At 41.9% G+C, this 12453-nt stretch overlaps 1 protein-coding gene across 5 annotated transcripts in view; it reads left to right on the forward strand.

Moving 5' to 3' along the window:
* Positions 1–2186: 2186 nt before the first annotated feature.
* nsd1b (nuclear receptor binding SET domain protein 1b) overlaps positions 2187–12453 on the forward strand; it is a 35728-nt gene continuing 25461 nt past the window's right edge. For 2 of the 5 annotated variants that reach the window (XR_014913570.1, XM_085421146.1), the window contains exons 1-6: positions 2187–2324; positions 2419–2511; positions 2899–3068; positions 4366–5270; positions 9882–10026; positions 12258–12430. Coding sequence is in view for 4 of the 5 variants with exons in the window: in XM_085421146.1 (XP_085277272.1) it covers positions 4383–5270; positions 9882–10026; positions 12258–12430 (1206 nt within the window). In the remaining variant the exon portion in view is untranslated. The other 3 variants (XM_085421149.1, XM_085421147.1, XM_085421148.1) reach the window with 3 other exon arrangements.

A 12453-nucleotide genomic window follows, 5' to 3' on the forward strand; every position in this document is an offset into this window, starting at 1 on the left:
TCCAGGATTAACTCCAAAAACCTGGAAGGACTCTGTTTTCATGTCATTCACATATTGCTATGTTGATAGATTTTTCTATCAACATAACACAGAGCACACAGAAAATATTTCTGTGTAACTGTGTCATCTAGTAACTGTTTGATAACAGGCTTTTGTATTAAATTGGTTCTCATCTCTCTCTAACTCTCTGGAATACCCTCAAGGAAGGTAGTGTGAGGATATAATGACAGAGGCGTGTAAAATCAGCCAAACAAACAAATATTTTACTCCCTCTTCATATAAGCAAATCAAAATAATGATTAAATGGCAGCTACGGACACCACAGTGGTGTCATAGCTGCCATAGGAATTCCCCTTTGGGATAAAAACAAGAAGTATATCTTACTAGTAAGTTGCTGTTTAAAATTTGTCTAATTTGTAGTTTAGTTTATGTTTTGTTTGATAATCTCACTATCATATATAATACATGACATCTATGTCTGCTAATAGTGTTCAACTCCTCCTACATGATCATGAGTTAAGCAAACAAACTTGGGACACAGATACATCGAAGTACATCTACTAAAGGTTCTCATCTACCATATCACATATTGTAGCGTTATTGCATTGCCTAGCAACCAACTACCAATCGTGTATGAGTTTATGCACCCACAATATCTTATAAAAGCAGAGTAGCATTTTAATTTCACGAGAGAGGCATCTAATCTATATCCACAAAAGCTGACGTACGCATTGTTACTTCGTAATGCCATCGAGTTGCCCAGCAACCACTTAACAACAGACTAAAACGACAGTGGAGGAGGATCTCAGCAGTGCGTGGAATCCACAAAAATGTGCTAATTCCTCTAATTCATCATAATATATACAGCACAAACAGACCAAACCATACTGTATTGTGACATCGTAATCGTAAAATATTATGTAGTGCTTTACAGTTGTGAAATTGGCTACAGGTTAGCAACATTTAGCACTAATATAACTTGTCAAAAATAATCACAGAACATTTTAAATGCAGGACTGAGACTAATGAAATAGTTTTTCTCATTTAAGATGGACAAAATAACAGAAGCACAAAATCCTTCTGATGATTCAATTTCAATGAACTGTAACTGTGCGTATATTAATTCCAGTCTTTTTGAATCACTGAATCGTTTTTCCACGTCTTGCATCTACTGAGTTCATGTGTTAAATGAGTATTGACAACTTTTTCACACTTTAAATCATTTGCAAACGGAAGCTCTGACTCATAAAGCACCTGAACCTGCAATGATGCAGCGGTGGAAAGTCCGGGAAGCGGAGACTGACCGTGAAACCGAGTTGAGTGACGCCAACAGCGGCTCGCCGGGAGTTGCGCGACCGTGCCGATCCGCGGCGCTATTCTGCGCTGCGCAAACCCCTTAGCAGGCCCTGTCCTTTTTGCCCGTCTCTCCCCTCGCCTTTCTCCTGTCTGTCTCTACAAGTCTGTTTTTCTTTCTCAGCAGACCACTCCTGCCAAGATCGAGGCAGAAAAGCAAAACGCATCCTAAATCGTCCGGGTTTCCCCCTCCCTCTCAAACGGAAAGAGGAGCTCACACCAAGTGTGTGTGACGGCAGAAAGCGTACATTAATCTGACTCTTCTTTGTTCTGCTGGCTCAGAAATGATCTTATCGGACTAAAGGGTGTATTTATTTAACATCAATAGTTGACCCACCCAATGTTTTTTTGACAGAGGAGGGGTTGCGAGTGCTTTTTTGCGGCATGTCGGTTGTAAATGCCGTTTCTCACATCGCCACCCGGTGACTGTGGAGAGGTGTGTGTATGTGTGTGTGTGTCTTTGTGGTTGGGGGGGGGTGGGGGGTATTTTTTCGTTTACACCTGAAACAATCCCCCGACCATCCTCCGTGTACCCAGTCACACATCCTCCCCACAAATCTTCAAATCTGGAGATTTCCTCAGCCATAAAAAACAAACACACCACGGCAGAAATCTCGTATGTCTCCCCGGCCGAGTGAGCTGCAGTTGTTTTCAGCTCTCAACCCCTCCGTGTGACAGAGAAGAAAAGCCTTCCCTTCAGACGTGCACACAAAAAGAAAAACTGGAAGCAAAGCAGCACGGTCGACGGTTAAAGTGCCATTAAATGTTGTGGTTTTTGCTGTCAAGACGTACGTTTGGCACACACACACACACACACACACCAGAGGATAAGAGAGCCTCAGTCCCCCTCCTGTCGTGGCAGAAACGCTCATAAGACAGTGACTTTGGGAGGCACAACATGTTACAGAAAATGTTACTGCCGTGACAAGACCCAAAGCAGCCTGCAGAAACCCCATCAGAGCACGGCAGAGGTGCGCTTTGTGGTTCAGTTTCTCCGTGACTGGGTGAACTTTATATCGAACATATATTAACACTTTGTGGCCTGTTTTTTTTCCCTCCTCTCAGGCTGGAGGACTCCATTTTGAAGGGACCGGGTGTGCAGCCAGAGAGACTACACAGCAACTCGTCTCAGGAAAGGAAACCCTTCTGTTTTTCCGGGTAGACTGCTGCACCATTTCACAGCCTCTCAGACGTGGTGGTGGACATTTTTGTTGATTTATTTATTTTTATTACTACTCGTCTTATCTCCAGGAGCATGTGAGCTTGCCCTCACATGCGGGGGTTGTGGTGGTGGTGGTGGTGATGAAGAAGATGTCAGTTGTTGGCACAAGTTTGGCATATGGCATGTCATTGATGAAGGCAGCCCGCTTTGGGTTAATAATTGATGCTTGTAATTAAGAAGAGGGGCGGGGCGATTTTTTCTGAAGGTGTCGCGTGGTCGTCCGGTGCATTTTTTTGTTTTGTTTTGTTATGGGGTTTTTTGATGGCTGACAGCTCAGATTTTTCTCCTCTCTTTGTGTCTTTTTATATATCTTTTTTATTAAGGAGAAATTTACGGCCCCCTTCTGTGCTCCATGCTTTGGACCGGCTGGGGAGGGAGGCAGTGGTGACGACTGGCAGTGCGCACAGTAGAGATACTGACTTTCAAGGGGCAAGGCAGAGTCTGCGGGCAGGAAATAACCATGCAACAGAGCAAACATCCATAGACTGAGGAGGTGAGGGGGGATTATAAAGTTGTAGTTATAACAAAGCAAAGGGGGAGTGTCGCTGGAGGAGCACAACACGCCTGAATTTCTATTCCGGGGGCCGCTGGACCAGGCTTTTTAGCGCATGTTGAGAGGAGGAGGGAGGAGGAGGAGGTGGAGGGAGGCTGTGGAGGGGGGGTAGAGAGTGAGTACGTTTCACAGGATCCAGGCCTAGTAGTATTGCCGCTGGGACTCTCCTCATCCGCTTTCAAAAAATTGGAAATTGACACATTTAAACGCCAAAATGAGCGGGGCGGGGGTCATTTTTGCGCTGGCCGACAGTGGAATGGTAAGATTCTCGCGACACATCCCGTGTCATGTGGCGTTTTCTGCGTGATTTTGCTGTTTGATGCACATAGCCTGCATCTGTCGGAGGGAAGCCCGTGGAAGTGTGTGTGAGTGTGTGTGTTCGTGAACTTGTTGTGTGTGTCGTGGTCTTCGCATGTTATGTATGTATGTGTCTTGTCTCTCGTGCATTCACTGAGCCACTGGAGAGCAGCGAACGACACGACACACACACACACACACTCATGCAGCTGCACACAGACATACAAAAACACACAGATATATGTAGATGCAAACGCGCACACGCCTTTTGGGCACGCGCACGAACGGGTCCATTTTAATTCGCGTTTTCAGCGCCGGCGCGTGAACGCGGGCTTGATTTTCTTTTTTATTAATTATTTTTCCCCCCAACACGACGGGATGTGATAATGTCACCGGGTTTATTGATACTGTAGCCATGCGTGCGAGTTTACAGGCTGACCTTATCGCGCTTGATGTCATTTTCATCATATCGCGATAACATTCCTAAAAGGATTTTGCAGCTCGACGGCGGTGTTTGCGCAGAATCCCCTCTTACAATGACACGTTATTATTTCGACCTTCCCGTCGTCAGTGAGTCTGTTTACGTTTTTTTTTGTTTTTTTTTCCCAAATTTTGACACCACGGGAAGGCAGGCTGTGTTGTCTTTTGCGGATCTCGCCTCTGTGAGCTGTGCCCTTTCTCTGCCACTTTTTTTTTTCAAATATCTCATTACTCATTACTGCTTGGGATAACTTCAGATAAGCTCTTAAGACGTTTAAGTGACTGAAAGATGTGCCGAAACAAAATTTTAAAAAATGTCACAAATAAATCAAAGAAAATAACAGCCTTGAAGAATCAGAATGGATTTTAATGTACAAGGCATCTCCCAAAGTCTTTATGTTTTGGTTTTCCATTTAATGAAAGAAGGCCCTTCATTGATTATTTTGTCTTCATGTTTCAGGGAGGAGTCATGCCAGCATGAGTGGGCCTTACACAGGCCCAGGAAGGGAGAGTCATCAGACCAGCTGCCCTTTGACCCCTGGGTGTGACCTCACCGTCCTCTCCTGCCCCTCCAGACGCCAGGATCACAGGCTTGGGCTAACCATGTCAGGAGGCACCTCCTCACTCAAACATGCTTCCTCTATCTATGGGTTCACGACGCAAAGGGACCACTCCTCCTCATCCTCCTCCTCATCTTCGTACAGTCCTCTCAGGAGGCTCCAGCATCTCACCACCATGGTGAGCCAGCCTGACCTGGTCTTGCCGCTGCGGGAGCCAGAGAGGGGATGGGAGTGGGGGACACATAAGAAGAATAGGGAGAATATGGAGAGGGACTCCTGGGCTGATTGCACTGGCAGGGATCACTCTGGAACCCAGGTTACAAGCCGAGAGGCAACCGTTGTTAACATTGCTTCCAAAAAGAAACAACCTGAGGTCCAGACGGGAAGTAGAGACACACCGGCGCCTAATTATACTGATTCTGTCACTTCGGAGAAAAAGACAGAAAACTGTTTCTCCGGCCCACCCAGTCCGGCCTTCTCCCTCGACAGTAACAGTCCCTTTGCGAACAACTTACTCCACTTTGAATCCTCTTTGTTTGAGGATGACGACAATGACATGGAGCGGAGGACCGTGCCACCTCTCAGTGGCATTCAGGAGAAACGGGAGAAGGTGGGGAATGTACTTCAGTCCGCCTCCGGAGACGTAAACTTGCACTCCAAAGACTCTTCTCTGACGACAGCCAAAGTCGTCACCCGCTCCCAGTCCTCCGGTCAGCGCAGGAGATACTGGGATGGCTCAGAGGACGAGTGGGACAGCGACACCGAGTTACTGCTATTTGAGGATAGCCACTCAAGGCATTCAATGGCAAGTTTTTCCCCTTCTAAGTTATCTCGTCATGAAACAGCAGCAGTTCAGAGGTTTTTAGAAGTAGCAACGGCTTTTGGGTCTAGCCAAAGGATTGCTGGCATTCACCTGGCTGGGAAATACTTTCTCCGGAGCTGGATTACAAAACTTTTTCCACACACAAACCTTGACCATGACATGCAGTGGCTCACTGCTTGTAACCTGTCATAACAAATCACTGGTTATTTTAAATGCTGGCCTGATGCAGACAAACGCACAGCTCCACGGCTGTTGCCCTGCCTTTAACAAACCGCAGCTGTCTGTTTTTAAAAAGCAGCAAAGGATAATTTTCACCTCCGCCATAGGTGTTCAAGCTGAGGGCAGAACTGAAGGGAGGGCGTGGAGGGTGAAATATGATGCCAGCGGTGCCGATGGCTTACTGACGGCATGCTTAGCTACAGGGCCTGCAGTTTGAGCTGTAGCAGAGGACACACAACAAAGGCTATGGAGGCAAATTACTCAAAAGCTCTTATTTAGTTTTTGTTGCGATTTATAGTAAAAAGTGACAGTTCTTTTACAAATCCGATTTTAAAATACTCCTTAAAACTGCAGAACCTTTCTAAGAAGTTGCCTTTACCATCTCAGCAGTCCAGTTGTACTCATCAGTATCAGTGTGAATTTTACATACTTCTACGATGCATATTTCCAAAGTGCTAAACAAACACTGAATAAATAGTCCACAGTTAACCCACTAAATCCCCGGTACCATTATAACCATCCTATAAAGCACATGATTGACTGTAGGTACCAGTTATCCTAAAATCTATGACAAAATGTCAAATTTCATATTCATATTAATATTAACTTTACTGTTTGCACTGTTTTACATGTTTTTATGATGGAAAGCCTCTGTGGGCTGCCTTCTTTAGGACACCGATAGGCTCACATAACAATCGATATAAATACAACACAGCGGATGTTTTCACTCAGTACAGTATATTTAAAGTAGGATACAAACAAAGTCCATACCATCCTTTCACATGCACAAGTTCAAAAGCATGACCACAAAATCCATTTGAAGGCACCGTCTGACCATCAACCAGCATCTGGACCCTGAAACTGAAGCATCTAAATGAAATGCAGGCGTCATTCAAGGAGGTTCCTTCCTGCTATAAGGGAGTTTTTTCTTCCCACTGTCGCCAAGTGCCTGCTGATAGGGGGTTGTCTGACTTTTGGTGTTTTCTCTCTGTTATTCTAGCATCTTTACCTTTAGAGTATAAAGCACCACGAAAACAGCTATTGTTGTCATTTGGTGCTTTATAAATAAAATGTTATTTAATTCCTACAGTGACCTATCAGAATGTCTTAAAAACCCATAAAAGCTTTTTGTTTGTAGACATGATGGGACATTGATGGCAGCCTCACAGGAAAGCCGTGTTCGTGAAAAATTCAGTTTAGTTTCCTGTAGTTTAAAGAGTTTTCCTCAACTCAAAGGAGGTATTTGAATTAAATAAATTATATAGTACATCATGTGTTGTTACCTTTAGAAGTGCTGGTAAAAGGATTAAAAGGCTACTTTGGACAGAGCTGGGCTAGCTGTTATCAGTAGGCTTAGCTCTCATGTCCTGGCTTTACCCCTGTGAAACTGTGTCAGACATGTTGGATGGTTATTTAACTAATAAAATATTTGGCTAGTTGTAGTTATGGTATCTTAACCTTTTAGTAAAGTGACAATCTTAGGGGTTTTCATTTAAGTAGCAGTGGTTATTGAGCCTCTGAAGCTATTCCCATATTTTATATATTTGCAGCTATGTGAACTAGGTGTCAACAAAAACAAATAAACAAAAAATGCCATATTGAGTTCATGCTAATTTAAGCCAAGCCAAATCCTTCAGCTTCAAATTAAAAGCATTTAACGGTTAAAAAACACATGATGTCAATGAGTTGAGCTTTTAAAGTGGTCACTTTCTGCATTTCAGAAGAAACATTGGAGTATTTTGAAATTGAGATGCCATATCCATCTGCGGTGGTGAAGAGAGAGCTGAGTGTGAAAGCAATGCTGTTCATTTACTGGTCAGTTGTCGTTCCTACCCTTATTTACACCCATCAGGTCAGGGTAATGACCGGAAGGCTGAGATCCCGGATTCAAGTGATGGGAATGAGTTTCCTCCAAACAATGTCTGGGCTTAACCTTAAAGATAGGGTAGGGAGTTCAGTCATTTAGGAGAAGAGCCAACAATCTGCAGCAGTGGCTTGGGTAGCTGACGAGGATCCCTTCTGGACACCTTCTAGGTGAGGCGTTCCAGTCATGTCCTAATGGGAGGAAGCCTCAAGGCAGGCCCAGGACACAGAGATTACATCTCTTGGCTGGTCTGGGAACATCTCTGTGTCACCCTGGTTGGAGACTGTGGCTGGGCACAGAGAGGGCTGAGCATCTCAGCTCATACTGATGTCCCAGATAACTTGCAGAAAATGGATGGATGTGTTTTGAAATATTGCAGGGAGTAATAAAACAAGAACAGCCACAATGACCACAGTGTGGTTGGTTATCTCCACCAGGTAACCAAGTATTACTTTCACTATTCCCTGTTGTTCAAACTCATGCTGCATGCAGCTTAAAATCAGGTCACAGTTGGACTGCAGAATGATGGCAAAAGACAGGCTGCCTGTCAGCTTTATTCAAATGCCAGTAGTTTGTTTTTGCTGGCCAAGAAATCTGTGATCTATAGCGTAAAATCTGCATTTGCTGTTCCTACTATCACCCGCTGCAGTGATTCTCACACTGTGAGGTGTAGCGCCACGGCCGGATGGATGGGGATGACCAGGGGAGGGAAATATGACAAGAAATTCGATTCTTTTTCATTTTCAGTGATTTTTTTGTTTTTCTCTCTTAGTCTAAAGTATGTCATGCCAGAAAAAGGTTGAGAACTAACACCCAGGCTTTTAGATTGACACCTTAAGTGAGCTTGTCTCCAGTGCTAACAGCTTTTCTGGTCACACAGCTCTCTCTGGAGCCCATAAAGCTTTATGAGACTTTATAGCCATACATCCTATAAAGTCTCATATGTGAGCACAGACTAATAAAAAAACAACTTTGCAAACATTGCAAAATACAACTAGTGACAATTTCTGAATGCTATATCATTTTATTTCACAATAATCCAAAATAAAATGCGTAGAATACTTTTTAAAGTGAAATTCTTGGTCACAGAAATGAAGAAAATAACTTTTTCATTCAACACTCATTTTGAATTGAGTAAGATATGAAAAGTTGTATCAGAAAAACAAAAATCAGTAGATGGAAGCAGAAACGTAAAATTTAATATAGTTATATTACAGGTCTTGCAGTCTCCCGTAGCAGTCGTAGCATTAAAGTGTTAGGCTTGTATCGGACTACTGATCATGCAATGTGGACACGGCGTCTTGGCCTTACAAGACACTCACGTGAAATGAGGCACTAATCTCATTTTTATTACCCCGAATTATTTTGTTGTGGTTATTTTTATTTATAAAAAGATTTGCATTGGTGCTTGTTGCATTTTGAATGCCTCTCGGTATATTTTAGGCTTAACCTGAATCATTAGACTCATCCGGGGCAGTAGGTCTAAAAAATGAGAAATATGCTCATGTTTTTAATTTTGTGGTACAACTTGTGATATTTGCTCAATCCAGCATAAAAGGTTGAATGATAATAGCATTTTGTTTAATTTTTGTGATAAAGAAAATCATGTTAAATAGTATTCTACATTATGTTTTGCATTATTGTGAAATGTAACTATATACAATGCAGAAATTGTCTTTTGCAAAGTGAAGTTAGTGTGTTTTCAAATATGGGACTTTGCAGAAGTCCTTCATTTTTTTTTTTTTTTTTTTTTTTACTTTCTTTTTATTTCAACTAGCTTATACTGAGAGCTTTTTTAGTGCACCTGTCCCAAACTGCAGATACTGATTTAATTTTGTGATAAGAGAAGGGCAGTGAACATTTCAGGCTTTAATCTTTAATAATTTCTTATATATTCATGTTCAAACGTGGACTCAGATTGTAAAAAAATTATATCTATTTATAAAAAATACATGTTTTATATAAGCTAAATTATGTCTAAATTTCAAACTGTGACATTTTCAAGAAAAATCAGAGCTGATTAAGCAGAAAAAATTCAAAAAAATTGATGACTTGAGATGCAATGACCCTTTATTTTTACACAGGGTTAAACCATAGCAGCTCCCAATGTCAGCCCTCTGGTCAGGCCTGCTACATGCCAGTCATAATTCAGGCCTGCTCATGTATCTCCAAGTTCAGCCTGGTTACATTTACACAAACAATCCAGCAGCTACAATTGGTACTGGGTTTTGGTGTTTCCATGCTGAGGTTTGTGTCACGGTTTGAACTGGGCATGATGACAAGTTAAAATTAGACCACAGAAAAGGTTTTTGGAGGCCGTGAAACTGAAACTTTTGGTTAAAATATAAAATGATAGTAAATCCTTTTCATATCTGTTTGTGTGAAATATTTGTACACTTACACAAGGTCATATTTTATCTTTGCTCTTGTCTGTTATATCTTCTGTACTGTTCTGTTAAGTGAAAATAATTCTTTTACTTATATTTCCCTCTTCATTTTTCTGTTGTCAGCCTCAGAGCAGCCTCAAGAAAAAGTCTTTGCCACCTGTGAAGTTTGTTGAGGGTGAAGTCGTTTGGGCAAAGTTCAGCCGGAGACCATGGTGGCCCTGCGAGGTGATTGTTGACCCCGTACAAGGAGTCTATCACAGAGCGAAAGGTGGGCCTGGAACATTGTTGACTTACTGTGATAACCCAAGCCGGTGCTTGGTAAATGAGTAGCTTTTAATTGTTCTGTGCAATGGTTTGGTCTCTTAACTTCAGCTGGTGGTTACAGAATGAATCCGTGAGTCAATTAACGGTGATTAACAGCACATACACAGCCTGACGTTGAGGCTGTTTGAGATATATTTGATTATTTTAACTTCTTATACTGGGGTTGCCAACTTAAAGTACAGGTTGCAGTGAGTGTGGGGATTTTGGGAGAAAATTATGAGGTGTGGTAATTTGGCTACACTGCAACTATGTGCTTCAGGAGAAAACTTTGCCACTTCTGTAAAGCCTGAACAATAATACCCTTAATAAATAGTGAAAGCCCAAATCTGCAGGTGGTGTTCTTTACAGAACAATTATACTGGTTTATGTTTTAATGGTTTCTAAACACAGTTTAGCTAGGTTCCCCAGTCATACACGGTAGGTTAACTGGTGAATGTGACTGTGAATGATTGTCTCTCTGTTATATGGCCTGTTTATGCCCGCCGTTCTCACAATGACGACAAAAGTGACGTCACATCAACTGGCGCCGCTGCTGTCATGTCTGTTATTACTGCCACTTGAATCAGATATCAGTGCAGGAGCTCAGACGTTCCCAGATTAAATAGAGATGAAAAGGGGGGAAAATGTCGTGACTTCTCCTCATAAACCAGCACTGATGTGGGGATTTTGGCTGAGTGGCGACACTTATCGTTCGGGAGTAAACTGTAACAAGTGGTGATGTAAATGGGTTGGAGATATGCTGACGTTACTGTTCAAAGTGACCAATGTGGTGAGCATAAATTGGCCATTAGTCCTATAACAAACTGGCAGCCTGTCCAGGGTATATCCCGACTCTTTCCTAGTGACAAGCGGGTTAGGCTGCAGCTACAGCCACGACCCTGAATTGGTGAAGTGGAAGAAAATTGATGGATGTACACAGAACATTATCTCCTTATGTGATGCCAGGATGATGCCTTCCTGCTTTCTCTGGACAAAATATGTGTTTTTCACATGAAGTACACTTAAAAGATTACTCTCAAATTCATGCTCTCTGACATGAAAAGACAATTGTATGTATGTGTGTAGTTCTGTACAGTTTCATAAAATGTGTTTTCAGAGTTACTAGGCTACCCGTTTCCATATCAGAGGCATTCAAGCGGCAATAATAATTGGTGAATAAAAGCAACTGCTGTGTTTACTTACAGTAAAATAAAGATATCTGACATTATAAAGTTCAGGAATGAATTCGAGGGCTATGCGACTATGTATCGAGTGATGACTGCCTGAGGGTTTAGGGATATTGTCTTATTCTGTTATGTCCTTACTGTCCCTTACTGTAATTCTGTGTCTGGAATAATTGGTTTACAAATAATTAAAGAAGCTATCATTGTGCCAAGTGCATGCTCTCACTTTTGGGACGCTCATATGGATCCTGCTGCCAAATGTTATCTTAAGTGACGGATGACAGTCCTTTTCTACACTATGTTATCATTGGCTAGTTTTTCTTCACCTTTCACCATTTTATCAATGATGAACTATGATTGTATGCAGCTTTCTTAAAAGCTGTCATATATTGAGAACCTAAATGATTATGTTGGCTATGTGTTAGCCGCACATTAGTCTTTGTATACAAAGAATTGTTATTCACAAACAGTAACAATAACATTTCAAATTGCTCATTTATAGCAAATTACAATGAGTTTTTTTATTTATTTGGCGCGTTTCATTTCACGTAAACATAATGTGCCTAACATTAAAGATATAAATTAAAAACCTATGTAGGTGTCCTATGTCTTAAGGGAATAAAAACAAAAAAAACAAAGAAAAAAAGCATGATTATTGAATTTTTTTTAATGGTTCTTGGAGTGTTTTTATGATTCTAAAGTCACAGCGGGCCTCCTGCTGCGCCTGTTGCACATTTTCTTTTAATTTTACAGTACCTCCATAATCTGCAGCATATATGGTACTTTCCTTTCCCACAAAGAAGAAGTTCCATATAGAGCCATTTTTTTTCAGTTGATAGCATTGTGGTCATTTAGCAATATGTCATGCTCATAGTTCTGACATAAAGACATCATGTATTTCCATCAGTTATGGGTTGTTAAGACTGCTGTCTTCTTATATTTTCAAGTTCCCTTTTCTTCAGGTGATGCACTGATCTGACTGGACTGAGAGTAATTTTTGTTGTTGTCTCAGAGCCTAGCGACCGGCCCTGTCGGCTCTACCATGTCAGGACGTTTGGGGAGCCCCAGGAGCTGGTTTGGGTGGAGGAAAAATCAACTCATACTTTCCATGGAGGCTTTGAATTTGAACAGCTCCTCCTACTACGGCGGAGGGGGAAACAAAGGGAGCAGAACAGCAAATACACCGTAAATACCATTTTATTAATAGC

Source organism: Rhamphochromis longiceps, linkage group LG10, assembly GCF_057381845.1.
Source record: "Rhamphochromis longiceps isolate RC_006_pf linkage group LG10, R_longiceps_female_GT1.1, whole genome shotgun sequence".
Classification (NCBI taxonomy): domain Eukaryota; kingdom Metazoa; phylum Chordata; class Actinopteri; order Cichliformes; family Cichlidae; genus Rhamphochromis; species Rhamphochromis longiceps.